The sequence below is a fragment of the Pseudonaja textilis genome, chromosome 1 (assembly GCF_049901715.1).
Source record: "Pseudonaja textilis isolate UNSWEBS1 chromosome 1, rPseTex1.2, whole genome shotgun sequence".
Taxonomy (NCBI): Eukaryota; Metazoa; Chordata; class Lepidosauria; order Squamata; family Elapidae; genus Pseudonaja; species Pseudonaja textilis.
Genome location: NC_141990.1, coordinates 13,281,546 through 13,301,547, shown reverse-complemented (window position 1 = coordinate 13,301,547; position 20,002 = coordinate 13,281,546). Strand labels below are relative to the sequence as shown.

General features: G+C 40.8%; 1 protein-coding gene across 2 annotated transcripts in view; it reads right to left on the bottom strand.

The window, feature by feature from the left end:
* The window catches only part of CALN1 (calneuron 1), a 234,738-nt gene that overhangs the window by 120,373 nt on the left and 94,363 nt on the right, over positions 1-20,002 (bottom strand). Inside the window, exon 2 of one of the 2 annotated variants that reach the window (XM_026708568.2) lies at positions 15,715-15,835. In XM_026708568.2, coding sequence (XP_026564353.1) covers positions 15,715-15,835 — 121 coding nt within the window. Of the gene's footprint in view, positions 1-15,714; positions 15,840-20,002 lie in introns of both variants that reach the window. The other variant, XM_087926293.1, reaches the window with a different exon arrangement.

Genomic DNA, 20,002 nt, shown 5'->3' with positions numbered 1-20,002 from the left:
GGTTTGGTTCTGCAACCCAACAGGACAGACACAGACTTCAGAGGATAATTAAGACTGCAGAAAAAACAATTACTACCAACCTGCCTTCAATCGAGGACCTGTATACTGCACGAGTCAAAAAGAGGACTGTGAAAATATCTATAGACCCCTCACATCCTGGACATAAACTGTTTCAACTCTTCCCCTCAAAATGACGCTATAGAGCACTGCACACCAGAACAACTAGACACAAGGAAAGTTTTTTCCCAAATGCCATCACTCTGCTAAACAAATAATTCCCTCAACACTGTCCAACTATTTACAAAGTCTGCACTACTATTACTATTAATCTTCTCACCACTCCTTATCACCCATCCCTTCCCACTTGGGACTGTATGACTGTAATATTATCGCGTGTATCCTTACGATTTATATTGACTGTTTCCTAGTATGATTTGATTGTTTATTTGTACCCTATGACTATCATTAAGTGTCGTACCTTATAATTCTTGACAAATGTATCTTTTCTTTTGATGTACATTGAGAGCATATGCACCAAGACAAATTCCTTGTATGTCTAATTACATCTGGCCAATAAAAAAATCATTCATTCACTCATTCATTCACTCACTAGGCAAGAAGTCCAGCAAACTCCAGACATCAGCAACAGCACACAAAACTCCACAAATTCAGTATTTGTTCCTGCCTGCCTTCCCTGCCCTCTCTCTTGATCATCCTGCCCCTGGTCTTCCTTGCTGGCAATCTGTCCCAAGTCCAAGGGACCTGGGGCTGCCTCGTCCAACTCCTCCCCACATTTCTCCAAAGCCAAGGAGGCTGTCTCCTTGATCTCCATTGGCCCCAGCTCCGGCTCATCCTTCTTTGCTGACTCAAGCTCTGATAGGGCCAATGACAGTCACAAAAGATGATTGCATGACCCAGGACACTGCTGTTAGGAATATAAGTCACCTAACAGGTATTTGGGTTAGAAATATATAAATCAGGATAAACATTTTAGTACTATATCTTTAAGGGAATGCAAGAGCATGCAATTGGGTGTGGTTTCTCAAACAGCCATAAGATGGAGCCAGAAACCTGGGTTGTTTAGTCTTAGTCTCAGAAGAGAGTGTGTCTGAGTGAGTATCCGTTTCCTTCTGTTGGAAAGTATTGCCATTCCTCCATTTTTCCTAATTGACTGATATTACTGGATTTGATGTAAGTCTGATACTGAACTGTTTTTGACACTGGAATTTGATATTTGGATTATCCCTGGATTGAAAAACTGACTGATTTACCTGTGAATGACTTTTGGACTGCTTATTTTGGACTTTGCTTAAACCTTTCTGGAAGTAAAAAACCTACATTTACTGTACAGTGTATCTGTATGCTCTGTGTGTATTATTCCAACACTAATCTCTATAAGTCTCCCTGTAAGCGCTCATTCTCCTAACGGGGAATTACCTCAATACTTGCAACCATTATAAATATGAATCAGCTATCAAGCATCTGAATTTTGATCACATGAACATAGGGAAACTGCAGTTATAAATGTGAAAAACAGTCCATGTAGAGTTGAAGATTGGTTCATTGCCTGGTATTTGCCCAACACATGTATGTATGTATATAGTAGTCTTGTATATAAACCACTGTTGAAAGACAAAATCTCTGCAAATATTGGAATGTGCTGAAATGAGTAGATTGACATTTAAAATTAGAGAACAAGAGGATAAACAATTTTATAAAATTTGGGAACTATTCTATCAATGGTTAGACAATAAAATACAGTAATGAAATATGTAGACTTTTAGAAAATAATAAATATATAAAGATGTTCTTATTATTATATCTACAAAATGATTTTAGGATAGATTTGGGATGATAATATGAACTGTTATAAAACAAACTAAGTAAATTATGATTATCTTGTAAAACATGAATGAATAAAAGTATAGTCAAATGATTGATTAATAATGAGACTAAGGTATTTAGTTTTTGATTGAAAATACGAGATTATATGCAATGTAATTGTAATTGAAGACTACGAAATGGAAGCACAAAACAATTTGTAAACCGACCGGCACACTGTATGTACACCTATGGAAGATGGCTTGATGTTTTTATGTTTTGTTTGTTTATGTTTGTTTTTAAAAACTAATAAAAACTTTTTTTAAAAAAAGACAAAACCTCTGTGTCCTGTGCTTTGCTTCTGGGTTGTCTCGCAATAGTAGTGACTCTGACAACTTTTCTCTTCTCAGTAAACTACTTTAAGAAAGTTCTCTCCAACTCTCTCTCTCTCTCTCTCTTTCTCCGCATTTGATTTTTGTTGCTCACGTGCAAAGATTTGTGAACACTGTCTTGTTGGATTTAGCCCAAAGTTAAAATCGTTTGAGGTCATTTTGAATTATGACTTCAGAGAGAAGATTATTCTGTTCTCCTCTAGGAAACTAAGACTGATCTTTGATAGCTCCTTAACGGGAGGATTATCCCTGGGCTGCTCCACATCTTCACTCTTTCATGTGCAGCCCAGGAATATTAGATTCCTTCTGTGAGAAAACATCGAAGAAAACCAGTTTGGGTTAGTGTGATTAAGGCATCAGGCTAGATACCAGGAGACTGTGAGTTCTAGTCCTGCAGTAAAAATAAATAAACAGAAAACCCAGAACTGAATTTTTCCACTGTTGGTAGTCCTTGACTTATGATCACAATTAACCCCAAATTTATGTTCTTAACCAAGACAGTGGTTATGTGATTTTTGCCCCATTTTACGATCTTTCTTGCCATCGTTGTTAAGTGAATCATTGCAGTTGTTAAGTCAGTAACACGGGTTGTGGAGTGAATTGACTTTGCTTATCAGAAGGTCCCAAAAGGTGATCCCAGAACCTTGGGACACTGCAACCATAATAAAAACTGAATAACCAAATAACGGAATTGGAAGGGACGTTGGAGGTCTTCTAGTCCAACCCCCTGCTCAGACAGGAAACCCTATACTACGTCACCCAAATGGTTGTCCAATTTCTTCTTAAAAACCTCCAATGTTGGAGCACCCACAACTTCTGATGGCAAGTCATTACACTGATGAATTGTTCGAAGTTTCAGAAAATTTCTCCTTAAGTTTCTCCTTGGTTCTCTCCTTGATTAGTTTCCACCCATTGCTTCTTGTCCTTTGCATCCATTTGCTTCTTATTGAAAATAAACACGATTCTAAAAATTATTACACAAGGTGGGAACTTTTATGGAACCTTCTATTGTATATGAACCTGTCTTGGTCAGGATCAGCTGCACACGGTCAAGTTAACCCAACAAGGAAGAACATTTTGTCAAGATGCCACCAAGGTCTCTTAAAGTAGCCACTTTATTTACTTATAAATGTGAGTCAGTTACCAAGGGTCTGAATTTTGATCAGGTGAACCATGAGCTGCAACAGTAGTGAGTGGGAAAATAATCATAAGTCACTTTCTTTAGGGCTGTTGTAACTTCGAACGGTCACTAAAGGAACTGTTCTAAGTTGAGGACTATCTGCATTTCTAATCAGTTAGATGCAGAGGGGAATGGAACTACCTATAGAGGTAGAGGGAATGTCCTTGAGGGACAGAAGGAAGAGGTCAAGTCGTCTTCTACAGAAAAGTTGATATTAAAAAAAAAGTAAGTTGAGTCTAGGGTAAAAAAAGTAGCCTGAGTAAACATCTTAGGCAAGATTTTTCTTAGTCCTCAAGAAGATAAAAGGAAGGAGGAGGGAAGCACTGTTAGAGTTGCAAGATTTTTTAAAAAATCCTTTTTTCAAAATTTGTTTATAATATAAAATACAAATCCTCAAAAGGTGAGGATTACCTGTACTAATTGCCACAATGTAAAAAAGATGCTGAGGCACTAGAAAGAGTACAGAAAAGAGCAACAAAGATGATATGGGGACTGGAAGCTAAAACATATGAAGAACGGTTGCTGAAATTGAGCATGACTACTTTAATGAAAAGAAGGACTAGGGGAGACATGATAGCAGTCTTCCAATATTTGAGGGGCTGCCACAAAGAAGAGGGAATCAAGCTATTCTCCAAAGCACCTGAGGGCAGGACAAGAAGCAGTGGGTGGAAATTAATCAAGGAGAGAAGCAACCTAGAACTAAGGAGACATTTCCTGACAGAACAATTAATCAGCGGAAGGGCTTGCCTCCAAAAGTTGTGAATTCTCCGACACTGGAAGTTTTTAAGAAGAGATTGGATAACCATTCACCTGAAATCGTATAAGTTTTATTGCTTAAGCAGGAGGTTGGACTAGAAGACCTCCAAGGTCCCTTCCAACTCTGTTATTCTATTCTATTCTATTCTATTCTATTCTATTCTATTCTATTCTATTCTATTCTATTCTATTCTATTCCATTCCATTCCATTCCATTCCAGTTCTTTAACACCATCCAGAACTGGCTAGCTGTACCCTGCCTTAAGAAGCTGTACATATCAGATCACCCCACCCCTATCATTCCATGCCGACTGCAGAGCATAAACAGAGGCATGAGATGGTTGTTGAACCAGCTCCCTTTCACAGAGCACCTGGCTACAAGAAAGCAATTTGAAGAAGCCATCCTTCCTCCCTTATCTCCCCACGCAACACTGTGACAGCGGTATCATGAGAAGCAGCTTGAATAAGGTACATTAAAAATGAAAAGCATAGATTAAAATTGCATGCATCATTAGCATAATACAGCAGGTCTTTTTTTAAAAAAAAATATGTTCCAGACTCAGCAAGAACTATTCACACTACGCTACAGTAACACGGTCCCCTTAGGTAATTCAAAGGAAGAAGACTTGTTATATCACGCCAAGTGTAAAAGTACACAGCTATCAAAGGGGGGAAAAAAAACTTACACTCAGCCATTGGCTAGGGATCATACAATTCCGGTGGGACCGAAAAACATCTCCCCGTAATTATTAAGGCCTTTAGCTGCAGACTGTCAGAATCACTCTTTTTTGGCACATTTTCAATGGTGTGCTAAAATCAAGATCAGCCGGGGTGGGATGACTACTGGTTCAGCCCGGTTTTATAGAACTGGTAGTTCTGAAGAACATCTGACACTGAACCGGTTCGCTGTGACAACCGACTGGTCGTCTGTTTGGCCCACCTGCCAACCTGGGCTCTAGGCTGTCCTTTATCTTATATGCTTTTACCTCCTCAGCTGCTTTGCGCAGCACTGCTGAGTGCCGCTCATCAGCTGGAGATGAGTAAGTAAATGCTCACCGGAGCCAGTAGCATGCAAGCGCATGCAGCATATGTTTGGCATGCATGTGCACGCTCCCCGAACCGGTTGTTATGCCAGAAGGATCCCACCACTGGGATCAGCATCTGGGATTCAGAAGAAAACTCAGATTATTATTTTTTTGAAACTAGACTAAAAACGACATGCAGCTACGTCTTATTTTGTTTTCCTCTTAATTTATCGTTGATTTTCAAATGTCCCCACCAAAAGGGGAAAGCCAGTTTGGCTAAGTGGTTAAGGCCTGAGGCTAATAGCTGGGAGGTCAGGAGTTCTACTCCTGTGTTAAACACAAAGCCAGGTAAGTGGCCTGGGGCCAACCACTGTCATTTAGCCCCAGCAAGGAAGCAATGGCAAAAAAAAATTCTAAGAAAACTGCAGGGTGTGGACCAGGCAGGAGTCAACATTGACCTGGAAGCACAGACAAACAAATGAAAAAACCCAAAAGGTAGCACCACATAGCAGCACCAGGTTAACCTTGTCTGGGTTCACACGTCAAAGAAGTAGATGACAAGGTTAGGAGACCACAAAGAAATTCCAGTGCTATAGAATACACTAAGAAGGTAATGGTGATGAGCCTTCCATGTTGTTGCAACAAAAGTCACACAGATACACCCATAAGATCACCAGAGTGACTTTATCCTACAGCAACTGCTTACTCTCTAGGAAAGGAGTGTCAAACTGGATTTCTTTGAGGGCCAGATCAGCATTGTAGTTCTCCTCCACAGGCCTGCCTGGGGGGTGGGGGGGGAGGGGGAGGAGATGAGATAGACGCCACCTGTAGCATCCTGCCGTCCAAAATGGTATGTGGGAGGGGGCTGCATGAGACCCTCTGCACCCCATTTTTGGCCTGGACAGCCTCCTGCAGCACCCTGCCAGCCAACACGGGGCATGGGAGGGGTGCACGAGCTCCCCCACAGTGCCCCCTTTTGGCTGCCAGAGTATTGTGGGCTGGTCCTTTGCTATTTCCAGGCTGACCCCACAGGCCAGATTTAAGCACCCTACAGGCCTTGAGTTTGACACCCCTGCCCTAGGAGAAGCAACTGTCTGGAATACTTGTGGAATACAACCTCAATCCTCTCTTTCTCTGGAGAGGAATTACTCTGCTGTAGTATCGTGGTACAGTCATTCTGCTGCAGTCATCAGTTCTTTCCCGGCAATCCAAAATGTCAGTGACCTTCTGATCAATCATGTGACAGTTAGAAAGATTTTGTATGAATCTTGCTAAGATTTGGGCATATATTTTTTTAAAAAAAAATGCAACGTTGCCCATTAGAATTCCTGCCTTAAGAGGCAACTCATTCATTTTTTATCTTTAGAAATATTCTTTCCGTCAGGCATCCTTACAAGTGTTGTATTCTTTCATACAATATAAAACATCATACAGTAGGAACAGCAATACCCCAATCCACAGGAACCCTATACTTACAAGTTCCTCCAAGAAAAAGATTTGGTGCTACAGAGCAGATAGAAAGACAAAACTTTTCAGTCGAGAACTCCTGACCAGGCATGGAGCATACCTCCTTAACAGTCATTACTCTAAGATTCAGCCAAAGACCCTGTATTTGTTAGATGGAAGTACAAGGAAAATATTTGCAAGCCCTATTAACCAACAATGACTCCAAATAATGCCGTCAACTTGCAAAGCAACCCTGACGGCAAGGGGTGATGGGAAAGCAAACTTTGCAGCTGTACCAAGGAGCTTGCATCTCAGTCAAAACAAAGCATATTCCAACTGATACGTCAAGGTCATCTCTATGGAAACCCACAGTGGACAGAGGGAGTGACTTCTAAAACCCTCGAAATTGCTTTGTTGGGTAATGTGACTGATGACACATCTTGGGGGGGGAAGCGGGAAACAGGGTTATAGGCAAAGCGCAAATTAACTGAGGTCAGAGTTGGCTCCACTTGGTCCTTGCAAACATGAAGCTCCTAATAAATAACTGGATTTCTTTCAAGCTTGGCTTGAGGCTCATGATTTAATTAGGGCATCCGTCGGAACCCTGACAGATGCTTTAGCTACTCAGTTACTTGGTTGAATTGGGTGGCTACAAAAAATGAATGAATGGATGTTAAATTAAGGAAGCCATTTTAGTTTTATAAGCCATTATTCAAAGCTTTGTGTGTCATATATCATATATACCATGGTCTAGAACAGGGTGTGAACTGAATCTAAACCTTGGAAAGAACCTAACTTTTCCCTTCTGATCAGTCTTGGGTTCTTACAAGTTTATGTGATGTACATAAACGAGATGTACATCATGTGATGTACAGTGGTTGCTCTGTCTGCAAAACACATTCCCTCAATCCATTCAGCCTAGTTAATGCCTTTCCTCCTTTTGTGACTTTGTGTAATATATCAAACCATATACGTAAGTAGGGGAATGAGTGCAGGCAATACACTAACCTGCAAGCAACCAATTAATCTTAGCGTTGAGATCATTCACTCAGTAAGTAACTTCCTGACTTGATTATTATGTAAATGTGGCCAAAGGGTATCTTTGCAGTCTGTTCAGCTTCCAAGAATAATTTTGCATCCTCTCAAAGCACAGCCTTTTTAGGCTGTCAATCAACATCGCCGAAAGCCAACTAGGGAATTACATGCATCCACAAAATTGAACAGATGTTTATTCTGTCTTTCCATCTTCTGACAATAACGTCTACTATCATGACACAGTAAGAGTTGTCTCAGCAAGGGTGATTCCATCTCCTGATACCACAACCCCCCACATTCATACAGCGCTTGCTTGCTACTTGGAAATTTAGAGGCGCAAAGGCAGAATTCAAAAGGAGGAAAAGGCTGCATAAACCTTTCAGGCGCAAACGGGAGAAAAGCCAACATTTCAAGCTCAAACAGGATTTCAGCTGCCTGAATTAATTTGCTCAATCCTTACACCCAGATGCTACATATTTAAACAGAAAACCTTCTAGCACCTTTGAAGCCTCTGAAGACATTTGTTATGGATGGCACATCACTTTCAACTTGGCCATTTTCTCCCAAGTTACACAACTTAATATCCATTAATGTAGCCCTCCCTGAGTTAATTTCCTCCGCAATTATCCGAGTGCTCTTGAAAAGAGAGGGAGGATATACTTCTAACAAGAAATTATAATGTGCCTTTAATGCTGTTTTCTATCTGAAAGAAAGAAATATTTAAATATCAGACTGGGGGGGGGGGGAGGAACCTACCTCCGTTATTTTATTATTCCTAAATTGAAGATGATTTTCACATGAAAAGGTAAGCTGCACCGGGTTTGATCTCAAATAGCTAAGATGCCATTAATGCTTGACTGGGAAGCAGGAGAAATCATAAGGCCATAACCTGAACTGCGAAAAGTCCCATAAAATTACAATGGCACATCAGTTCCACGCTGTTGACAGCAAAACTATCTAAACACATTTGTGTCTTTACTAGGAACTGAGCTCACCTTTACGCTTACAAAAATGGGGAGTTGGCGGGGAATCCCTTTTCACCTTCCAGGTAAATACAGCAAAATAAATTGCTGCAATTTGTTCTACAAAGGAAGAGATGGGCTCTGCTCCATTACTCTCTGAGTTGAAAATCTTCTTTAAAGGCTAAGGTAAGTATTTCTCAGGAGACAGTTCCCGGCATTTTTCCCCTGTTTTCACACCACACTAGGAAAAAAGAAAAGTTTACAGACTTTTCTCCAAATGGTTTGCCTATCTTTTTTAGATGCCCTTATACAAAGAGGGATATTTTGGTCACAAAAGGCTGTAGGCGCAATCAAACAAATCAAATCTAAACGCGTGTAGAGATTCTCAGTCATCTAGGACATGGTTGTCCCAAAGGTGCTTTTTCAGGAGGCAACTGGACTTTCTTGTTTCTTTCTTTTGAAGACATTTCACTTCTCATCCAAGAAGCTTCTTCTGCTCTAGCAGGACAGGGAGGATTGGCAAGATTTGTATTCATCGCAGACAGCTGGACATTTGCATCCTTTGAATTGACCCTTTGAAATGGTGTGGGAGTAGGAATGGATTTCCAGAGGAAAAATTGCAGACTACAGGAACCAGGAGCGCTATTCAGGTGACTCTGAGGACACAAATAAATCTGCAAGTGCTTCAATGATCCTCTAAAACAAGGCTCTTCAAACTTGGCACGTTTAAGACTTGTGGATCTCAACCCTCAGAATTCTTGAGCTAACATGACTGGAAGATGAATTCTGGGAGTTGAAGTCTACAAGTCTTAAAGCTGTTGTTGAAAGGTGTCAAAATGCCTTTCCTTCGGGGATTCGATTTTCCCGCTGGGAGAGCTCCAGTGCAAGGATACGGACAACTGCTTGAAAGCTGGATCTTTTTAATTTTTCAGGAAGGAGAGGGACAGCAAGAAGTCTGCGTTCCTGGGCTAGCTAGCTTCGTATGGTAAGTCCCTGGTTTTTTATACCCTTTTTCTCCTTTTGTGTGTGTGTTTGTATTTGTGAGTTAAGCCTCTAAAGCAGAAGCATCCAACCTTTGGCAAATTTATAGGACTTGCAGACCAACTCCCAGAATTCCATAGCCAGCCTGGGGAATTCTGGGAGTTGAAGTCCATAGATCCTAAAAAGTTGCCAATGTTGGACATTCCTGTTCTATAGCTTGTCGTCTTCTTACCAAACTAAAGTTGTGGCTGCTGCCAAACATCTGGAAACCCCTCCTTCAGCTATAGCCGATTTCCTAAAAGTTCTTTGTCAGATGTAGTGATCATACACCTGGGTTTTTTTTTTGGGGGGGGGTGGATTTCATTGTCACTGTTCTGCAGAAAGAAGCCATTTGTTATTGCAGCCATGGTGAACAGGGAGGGATAATCAAGTAAACAAAATATAGGTAGTCCTTACTTATTGATCAGTCACTTAATGAAGATTTGAAGTTACAAATAACTTTTTTTAAAAAGCAGCTTACTACTGGTCCTCAAAGTTAAAACTGCCATTGTTCCCTGGAGTGACACAACTGCATTTTCAAACACTTGGTAACCAACTTGTATTTACAATCAGTCGTAGCATCCCACCATCACATCAATTTGCACAAAATGGCACAAATGCCTACTGCGTATGCTGACCACGTGGTTCACTTAGCGATGTGATTTGCTTAACAACCACCCTAAAAAAGCCATAAAACTGAGTCAAACCACATGGTGACCCACTTCATAACCACAACGACTAGTAGCCAAAATGCCAGGCTCCATTGTGGTCGTAACTCGAGGATTACCTGTAGATGGGACAGATTCAGGAATCTGGAAGTTGCTTAAACAGGGATTGGTTGCTCTGAAATTCTGTAAAGTTGCCCTGGTTTAAACCTTCTCTTAAGTCTGGCCATTTGGAGGAGGCCAGGATACCACTATCCACCATTCTTTTTAGCCACGATGCAGGCTCTGCCTCTAGATTGGAGTGTCAAACTCAAGGCCCATGGGCCAGATCTGGCCCATAGGGCTGCCATGGAAACAGTGAAGGATTAGCCTATGGTGCCTCTGCCAGTGAAAATGGAGCTCAGGAGGGCCGCATGAGGGGTGTGTGTGTGTGTGCGTGCGCGAAGAGGGCTCGGTTTTCGCTGGCAGAAGGCTGGCAAAACAAACCAAAAACAAAAGGAGAGGAGAAATGTTTCCCCTTTTGCATTTGAGCATCCAAGAAGGGACAGGAAAGGAGAGAAAGGGAAAGAGGAAAGAAAAAGAAAAAGAAGGAAAGGTGGGAAGAGAGCAAGGAAGGAAAAAAAGAAGGAAAGAGGGGAAGGAAGAAGAAAGGAGAATGAAGAGGAAAGGAAAAAGAAGGGAAGGAAGAAGATTATAATAAGAGGGAGGGAGGGTCTGAGAGAAGTCCTGCCTTAGCACTGCTCTAACCCCTGCTCTAGATTAACCCCTTCCCGCATGAAAAGCAGCTGAATCCTTGGCTGGATTCTCCTGTAGATTTGCAGTGAAATGAAAAAAAAAAATGTGTCAGCATTTGATGCAGACTACAAAAAAAAAAAAAAAAAAAGGTGAAACACAGCTGCTCTTGCTGGAGACAAAATGAGGTTATTTTTTTTTCCGTTTTCCCACTGCTGCTTATAGCTTGCTTTGCCTCCATCATCCACTTAATCCTGCCAATAGCAAGCATTGGTTTATAGACAAGAGCAAGAGAATTTTGCAAGAAGCAACAGACAGCAAACAAGGAATGGGATAAAGCTGCAGCTTATTTTTCCTCTCCTGTGATCTTGCTAACGGCTGAAAACTCAGGTTGGTCCCAGAATGGAAATAAAAGAAGCAAGTACAGGTTAGTCCTCTCCTTACAACTGACCTCAAGATTTTGGTTGCTAAGCGAGACAGATGTTCAGTGAGTCTTGCCCGTTTTACGAACTCTCCCGCCACCGTTGCTAAGTGAATCACGGCCGCTGTTAAGTTAGTAACATGATCTTTTAGTGAATCTGGCTTCCCTGTTAACATTGCCGGTCTGAAGTTTGCAAAAGGTGACTCCACGACCCCAGGACATTGCAAACGTCACAAATATGAGTCAGTGGCCAAACATCCGAATTGTGATCACGTGCCCACGGGGATGCTGGCTATTAAGTATGAAAAACAGTCATAAATTATTTTTTTCAGTGCTGTTGTAACATGGTCACAAAATGAACTGTTGTAAGTCGAGGATTCCCTGTAATTTGGTATACTATAAGACAGGAATAGGCCACTCAAAGATTGAACATGATTCTCCTCCTCCATCATATCTCTTAAAAGTCCTCCCTTCCCAGGTTAAGAGACTAAAAAAGGACCCTTGATTGAGCCAGGAGTTCTCATGGGGGAGATTTTAAGTAGCAAAATTTGTACCTAAACTCTCACTGAGACACTTCTTAAGATAACTGTGTAAGTAAGTGTGAGAGAGTCCGAGTGCACAACCATTTAAATATGAGCCAGCAGTGTGCAGCAGCTGCCAAAAAAGCCAACACAGTTCTAGGCTGCATAAACAGAGGGATAGAATCCAGATCACGTGATGTGTTAATAACACTTTATAAGGCCTTGGTAAGGCCACACTTGGAATGCTGCATCAAGTTGTGGTCACCACGATGTAAAAAAGATGTTGAGATTCTAGAAAGAGTGCAGAGAGGAGCAATAAAGATGATATGGGGACTGGAAGCTAAAACATATGAAGAATGGTTGCTGGAACTGGGTATGTCTGGTTTAATGAAAAGAAGAACTAGGGAGTGACGTGATAGCAGTGTTCCAATATCTCAGGGCTACCACAAAGAAGAGGGAGTCGAGCTAAGGCACCTGAAGGCAGGACAAGAAGCAGTGGATGGAAACTAATCAAGGAGAGAAGCAACCTAGAACTAAGGAGAAGTTTCCTAAAAGTTAGAACAATTAATCAGTGGAACAACTTGCCTCCAGAAGCTGTAAATGCTCCAACACGGGAAGCTTTTAAGAAGAGATTGGATATCCATTTGTCTAAAGTGGTATAGCGTTTCCTGCCTTAGCAGGGGGTTAGACTAGAAGACCTCCAAAGTCCCTTCCAACTCTGTTATTCTATTATAAAGATTTTCCCAGCTATGTAGAAATCTTTCACTTGAGTTTTACACACACACACGATATTCCTACACATGAGGAGTGGAGCAGAGTTTATTATGAAAAGGAATGATATTTCCCCCCCAATCTCATCTTAATACAGATCACAGAGAGCAAGATAACTTTCCTTTGATCTAAGTGAAACTCTTCCTTTTCACCTTAGATCGTTAAAATTTCCCCAAAGCAGCAAATCTCAGTTTAGCTGAAAACCTGGAACGTTGCCAGAAAGTGAAGATCTGCAATAAAAACAGTGCTAGGAAAGGAAAACAGTGTTGGGATTCCCACGAGAAATCTGCTACCTAACAGGTGAAGAATAAATAGGCTATTAAGCAGAAAAGAAGTGTGGTGTTGTGCAAGCAATACATCCACACAAGGAAGCCGAAGACAAACAAGGCGTGAAAGGATGTGGTGTACTGGATCTCACAGGTCTCACAAATAATCTGCCACTTATCTGTTTCTGTAATGGGAGGGCATTCATTGGACGTTCATAATTTTTTTCCCATATAAGAATAAGTTCTAAGACAATTTACAAGTCTGTTTGCAACTGCAAGTGTATGGGAAGGAGTACTGTGCTTGGTTTCTAAAACAGGGATCAGAAATCTGCCTTCCCCTATATATTTTATTACTATTAGCATCATAAGAACAGGCATTGTCTGTCTGTCTGTGTCTGTCCCTCTGCCTGTCTGTCTATCTATCTATCTATCATCATAATCTATATTATCTATGTCTATCATTGTCTATCTATCTTCATCTATCTATCATTGTCTGTCTGTCTATCTATCATCATAATCTATATTATCTATGTCTATCATTGTCAGTCTATCTTTATCTATCATTGTCTGTCTATCTATCTGTCTATCTATCTATCTATCTATCTATCTATCTATCTATCTATCTATCTATCTATCTATCTATCTATCATCTACACATTGCATTGAACATGTTCACCACCTTGAGTTACTTGTAAAAACAATAAAGGCAGGATACAAATAGGTATATGAGACATAATGTAGTATGGCTAGCAAACTGACCTAGTAGTAATGGATAAACAATAATAAGGCCCCACACATGGTTTATTTAAAATATTCCTGCATTGGTAAAATTGAGATCCCACATTGTTGGGGGCAATATGCTGACTCTGTAAACCACTTAAAGAGGGCTGTAAAGCACTGTAAAGTGGTATATAGGTCTATTGCTATCAGGCTTTAACAGCGTTTCTCAAGCTTGACAACTCTTAAGTTGTAAGGACTTCAATTCCAAGAATTCTAGGAGCTGAAAGTCATACATCCTAGAGTTGTCAGGCTTGAGAAACACTGTAGTATAACTTCCACTCTGTCTGATTATTTATTTATTAAACACATTTATATAGCCACCTAACTCGCAGGCAGTAACTCTGAGCAGCTTACCTTAAAATCCCAAAAAGTCAAAATCCATAACACATGCATACACCTTATCAGTGGCAACAGGCACAATAACACCCACTGCTTGATTGTCTCTGTGTCAACCTGGAATCTCCACACTCACCTTTGCAATGTAGTGACCCAAAGGTCTGATTTTGCTGATGTTTTAATGTCTTCTGGTCTTTTTGTTTCCTTCTTAGAATTTTTATTGTCTCTTTTCAATGGTATAAAAATGTGAACTACTGATGGCTGGTTTATTTCTATGGGATATCTCTTTAAACCAACCCAGAAAGATCAAATTGCCCAAGGAGCTGCTGATACAGTTCTACAAAGGGATTATTGAGTCTGTCATCTGCACCTCTTTAACTGTCTGGTTTGGCAGTGCAACCAATCAAGACAGACACAGACTTCAACAGATAATTAGAAATGCAGATTTATTTATTTTCTGGCTACTTTCTGCCTTCCATTGAGGACCTGTATGCTGCACGAGTCAAAAAAAAGGGCTGTGAAAATATCTATGGACCCCTCACATTCTGGACATAAACTGTTTCAACTCCTACCCTCAAAAAAACTCTATAGGGCACAGCATATCAGAAGAATAGACACAAGGACAGTTTTCCCCCTATGCCATCATTCTGCTAAACAACTAATTCCTACAACACTGTCAAACTGTCTAAAAAGGCAATATTACCATCATTATTCTCATCTTCCCTACTACCTATCTCCTTATGACTATAACTTTGTTGCTTATCACTGTTGTTATATGTACATTGAGAGCTTATACACTGGAAACAAATTCCTTGTATATCTAATCACACTCGGCCAATAAACAATTCTATCTATCTTCTATGTATCTATCTCTTTATGTCTATTATGGTTGATTTACCTCTATGGTTTATCTCTATGTGTCCAGAGATCCATTATCTCTAGATGTCTATTGATCAGCTTTTTCTCATAAATGAATTCAAGCTCCCATGTGCATACTGTATGTAATTAATTTTGGATAGCGCCTTCAACCTTCTGTCAACTCCAAAAATATTTCTCTGGTCTTTTAGAGTTGTCAGCAGAAAGGGAAGTGAGGGGACTAGTGCATTCCTTAAATGCTTATAGATACTTTCTAAGCAACTGAAGCTTCTGGTGTGCAAGATTATTACTGGAGAGCATGATTGATGACTCTTGGCTATGGATGTGTCCCATTGGAGAAGATACATCCATAGGGTGGGGGGAAGACCAGGGTCAAGGGTGAAATGAATAATGTGTTTCTGTGTTGGTTACATCCAGGTAGCACTGTCATGTTTCACTTTCTTTAAACTCTGAAAGATGTGGCTAGAGACTCGTGATTTGAATGGGGGTGGATGCCGGACTCTGACACTAACTTAAAAAAAAACCCATTTCTAAAAAGTAAATTCCCAAAACTCTTCAAGAGGGATATTGAATTTCATGTCACCATACCCTAAGCTTGAGTCCTTCATATCTCACTTTTCAAGTCTGTAAGACTTAACCAACAAATTGAAAGAATAAAGAAAAACAGAACCCTACGTTCCTCCCTACCAACATTTTAGTCGATCCTTACCATCCAATTCTTCCACTGAGATGTTGGCCAACTGTTCACTGTCGCTTCCTGCTGAGAGGGACCGGTTCAGATAGTTTCCTTTGTACAGCAGCCCAGCTGTGACATGATGGAATGGCATCTTCTCCCTAATGGCATAAAGACAGGAAAGCCTGCTCACATTCTCATTCATCTCTCGAACCCAAAGCACGACATATTAGAAATAACAAGTGATGCAAATAAAGGAGAGTAAGAGTAGCCCTCACTTAATGACTGTCACCTAACCCGAAGTTGCTTTTTTAGGAGGCAACTGGACTTTCTTGTCTTTTCTTCGAAGACGTTTCGCTTCTTAGTCAAAAAGCTTTTTCAGCTCTTACAGGATGGTGGGGAATGGAAGGATTTATGCTCCTTGTAGACAGCTGGTCATTTGCATCCTTTTAGAGGGCCGTTGAAGCACTTGGAGGTTCATCTGTGTCCTCAGGGTCACCTGGGTCACGCTCCTGGTTCTTGTAGTCTGCATTTTTTTCCTCTGGAAATCCATTCCTACTCCCAACACCATTCAAAAGGTATTCATCCCAAATTGTATAGCTAAAAATCTGTAGAGATTCTCAGTCATCCAGGTAAAGGTGCTTTTTTAGGAAGCCAACTGGGCTACAGAAAAAAAAAAAGGAGACTACAGGAACTAGGAGTGCTACTCACCGCCCCGAGGACACAGCTGAACCTCAAAGTGCTTCTTCAACGACCCTCTGAAAGAATGCAAATGACCAGCTATCGGCAAGGATTATAAATCCTTCCATTCCCCACCATCCTGTCAGAGCTAAAGAACCTTCTTGGATGAGAAGCAAAACGTCTTCAAAAGAAAAAACAAGAAAGTCCAGTTGCCTCCTGCAAAAGCACCTTTGGGACCTGGATGACTGAGAATCTCTACAGACTGTCACTTAACAACTATTCAAAGTTATGATGGATTCAAAAAAAACCCCAACCATTTCTGAATTTGTGACTGCCACTCCCCTGCTCCCATGATCGTATTTCAGGTGCTTGGCGACTGGCTTGCATTTACAACCTAGTTACAGCCTCCGTGGTCACATGAATGTGATTTATGACAGGTTTTGCCAGTTTCAAGTCTTCTCAGGCAAATAAAAACCCCAACCACTCAGTAAAATGGATTTGCTTAATGACTATATGACTTAACGGCTGTCCAAAAAGGTCATAAAATCGAGTCAGATCACATAGAGTTCCACTTCAATATGAATCATCTGAATTTTGATCACATGACCATGGAGATACTGCAATGGTTGTAAGTGTGAAAAATGGCCATAAGTCACTTTTTAAAAGTGCTATTGTAACTTTGGAAAGTCACTAAATGACTGGTTGTAATTGTGGACTAACTGTACTTCACAGTGTGCAATATCCCTGCTCTGATTCAGGGGATGAACTTCAACAAGGGGAGAAAAACAGCATTAAAATATATTACTTCACAAGCCATCTCCAACAATCAATCCTTCCAAACTCTTCCCCAATGGTACCACAGGCTGCCAGAAAAAAAAAAAAACATCTTTTGAAAGATACTTCACATTTTGAGAAAAAGTTCTCAATCAGTTTGAAAGAAGGATTTATTTTTTTCCAAAAATACACCACAAATAAATCAAACTCAGACATAAGTATCCAATATAAGTCACAATGATATCGAAATGATGAGAAATTCACGGTAATGCCACTGCATAAATAATTAAGTAAATTCCACCAACTGCACGAGGACTGATAGAGAATACAAAATTTTCATCATTTTCATGACAGCATGGTGATTCATAATATCATTTATTTCTCTCCTCTAGCTAGAAGAGACCTACAAGTTAACAGAATAACAGAGTTGGAAAGGACCTTAGTAATCTTCTGGTCCAACCCCCTGCTCAAGCAGGAAACCCTATATTATTTCGGAAATTTATCCTTCTAGGTTGCTTCTCTCCTTGATTAGTTTCCACCCACTGCTTTTTTGCCCTGCCCTCAGGTGCTTTGGAGAATAGCTTGACTCCCTCTTCTGTGTGGCAACCCTTGAGATATTGGAATACTGCTATCATATCTCCCCTAATTAAGGTGACCAACTTTTTTACAATGAAAAGGGGGACACAAATAAATTGAAGGAAAAAAACAAAGCCACTTGCGCACGGCGCTCTCTTGCGCACAGCATACTCCTGCGCACGGTGCACTCTTGCGCATGGCACACACTCTCAAAACAATTCTCCTGTGTGGAGCGCATGTGTCTCATAATCGCGTCTTGCCGCTCTGTACTGAGCCTTGACGAATCGTCATGTAGGATACAAATAAGTCACATCACATACAGTGGATCGGATTGGCATCGATCCAATACAGAGATTTACAGATTAGTCTTCAAATATCAAAAAGGAGGACATGTAGGAGGACGCTTTTCGAGAGAGGACACAACTTACAAAAGGAGGACTGTCCTCCCTAAAGGAGGATGGTTGGTCACCTTACCCTAATCCTTCTTTTCATTAAACTAGACATACCCAATTCCAGCAATTGTTCTTCATATGTTTTCAGGAGGCAACTGGACTTTCTTGTTGTTGCTTCTCCTTTTTGAAGACATTTTTACTTCTCTTCCAAGAAATTTCTTCAGCTCTGACTGGATGGTGCTGAATGGTAGGATTTATAATCCTTGCAGACAGCTGGTCATTTGTATCCTTTTAGAGAGTCGTTGAAGCACTTGGAGGTTTATCTGTGTCCTCGGGGTCACCTGAGTAGTGCTCCTGGTTCCTGTAAATCCGTACATACTCCCACACCATTTGATGGGTGCTCATCCCAAATTGGATAGCTAAAAGTCTGTAGAGATTCTCAGTCATCCAGGTCATGGTTGTCTCAAGGGTGCTTTTTCAGGAGGCAACTGGACTTTCTTGTTGTTGTTGTTTTTCTGTCTGAATGGATTTCGGGTGGGGGGGGAATTGCAGATTGCAGGAATCAGGAGCGCTACTCAGGTGAATCTGAGGATACAGATAAACCTCCAGGGCTTCAACCAGGGGTGGGATTCTACCGGTTCTGCCTGGCTCTACAGAACCAGTAGCTCTGAAGAGCAGCAGACACAGAGCTGGTTCTTTGTCTGCTGCTGTTTTGGCCCACCCGCCCACCTGGGCTCTTTCCTGCCCTTTATTTCCTGCTTTTTCAACCGCAGCTGCTGTGCGCAGCACAGCTGCGGTTGAAAAAGCAGGAAAAAAGGGCTTTTCCAACCGCTGCGCACCCACACGCAGCGCTGCTCAGCTGTCTGGGCAGCTCAGCAGGTCGTAAATTGCACTTGCACAACTTGCGCATGTGTGCGCGACGCAGAGCAACAGAACTGGTAGTTATACTGGTCGGATCCCATCCCTAGCTTCAAAGACCCCGTAAAAGGAGGCAAATGACCAGCTGTCTGCAAGGAATATAAACCCAGTCAGTGCTGAAGAAGCTTCTTGGGTGAGAAGTGAAATGTCTTCAAACAAACAAATAAAAAAACACAAGAAAACCCAGTTGCCTCCTGAAAAAACATATTTGGGACAACCATGACCTGGATGACTGAGAATCTCTACAGACTTTCATATGTTTTTTCTAAGTAACCCATGCAAGTTAACCCATTAGTTGTTGTGTGAAACCAACTAAGCACCTACTTATGCTTTGGTAAAATTCCTTTCTTGAGCCTTTTTTGGATTAGGAAGCATAGTATCTTCCAAGATTGCAGAGTGTTTGGGCAGAGTGTTTACTCAAAACAGAAAAAAAGTGAAATGTCGATTTTAGGCTTGGATGATTTGGATGATTTTTGCTATTATGGAAATGGTTTGAAATGTTGCAAAATGCAGCGCAGAAGATTGAGGTTGGTTGTATTTTTTGTGTTTTACTGGAGTGAAAAAAGTCAGAAATTACCATTTTTTTCCTCTCCAATTGCACTTTTTCATTCTCTTCTAACTTTCAGGGATTTTTTTCCTTTATTTTTATTTTATAATGAAACTCAATAAAAGAATATATATATATATATTCTTAAGTTTTCGTGGGTACTTACATGTATGGCATTCAGCTTTGTTCGGGTATTTTCCCACGTCATTGTAGTTGTGCTTTTAAAGTTATATATGAAATAGGAGGGCTCCTTAAGCCCTTTTAACCCTGTTTAAATTTATTTAAAGGCACCACAGTGCATGAAATTGCCTGGAAGTGTCTCTCCAGCAGCTACATAAATTCATCTTTCAGCTTTAAAATGCTATTAAATTTGAGGCTGTAATTTTTTCCCCTTATTTCTGCATTAAAAAAACACAGTGGCTCTGACCACACCAGG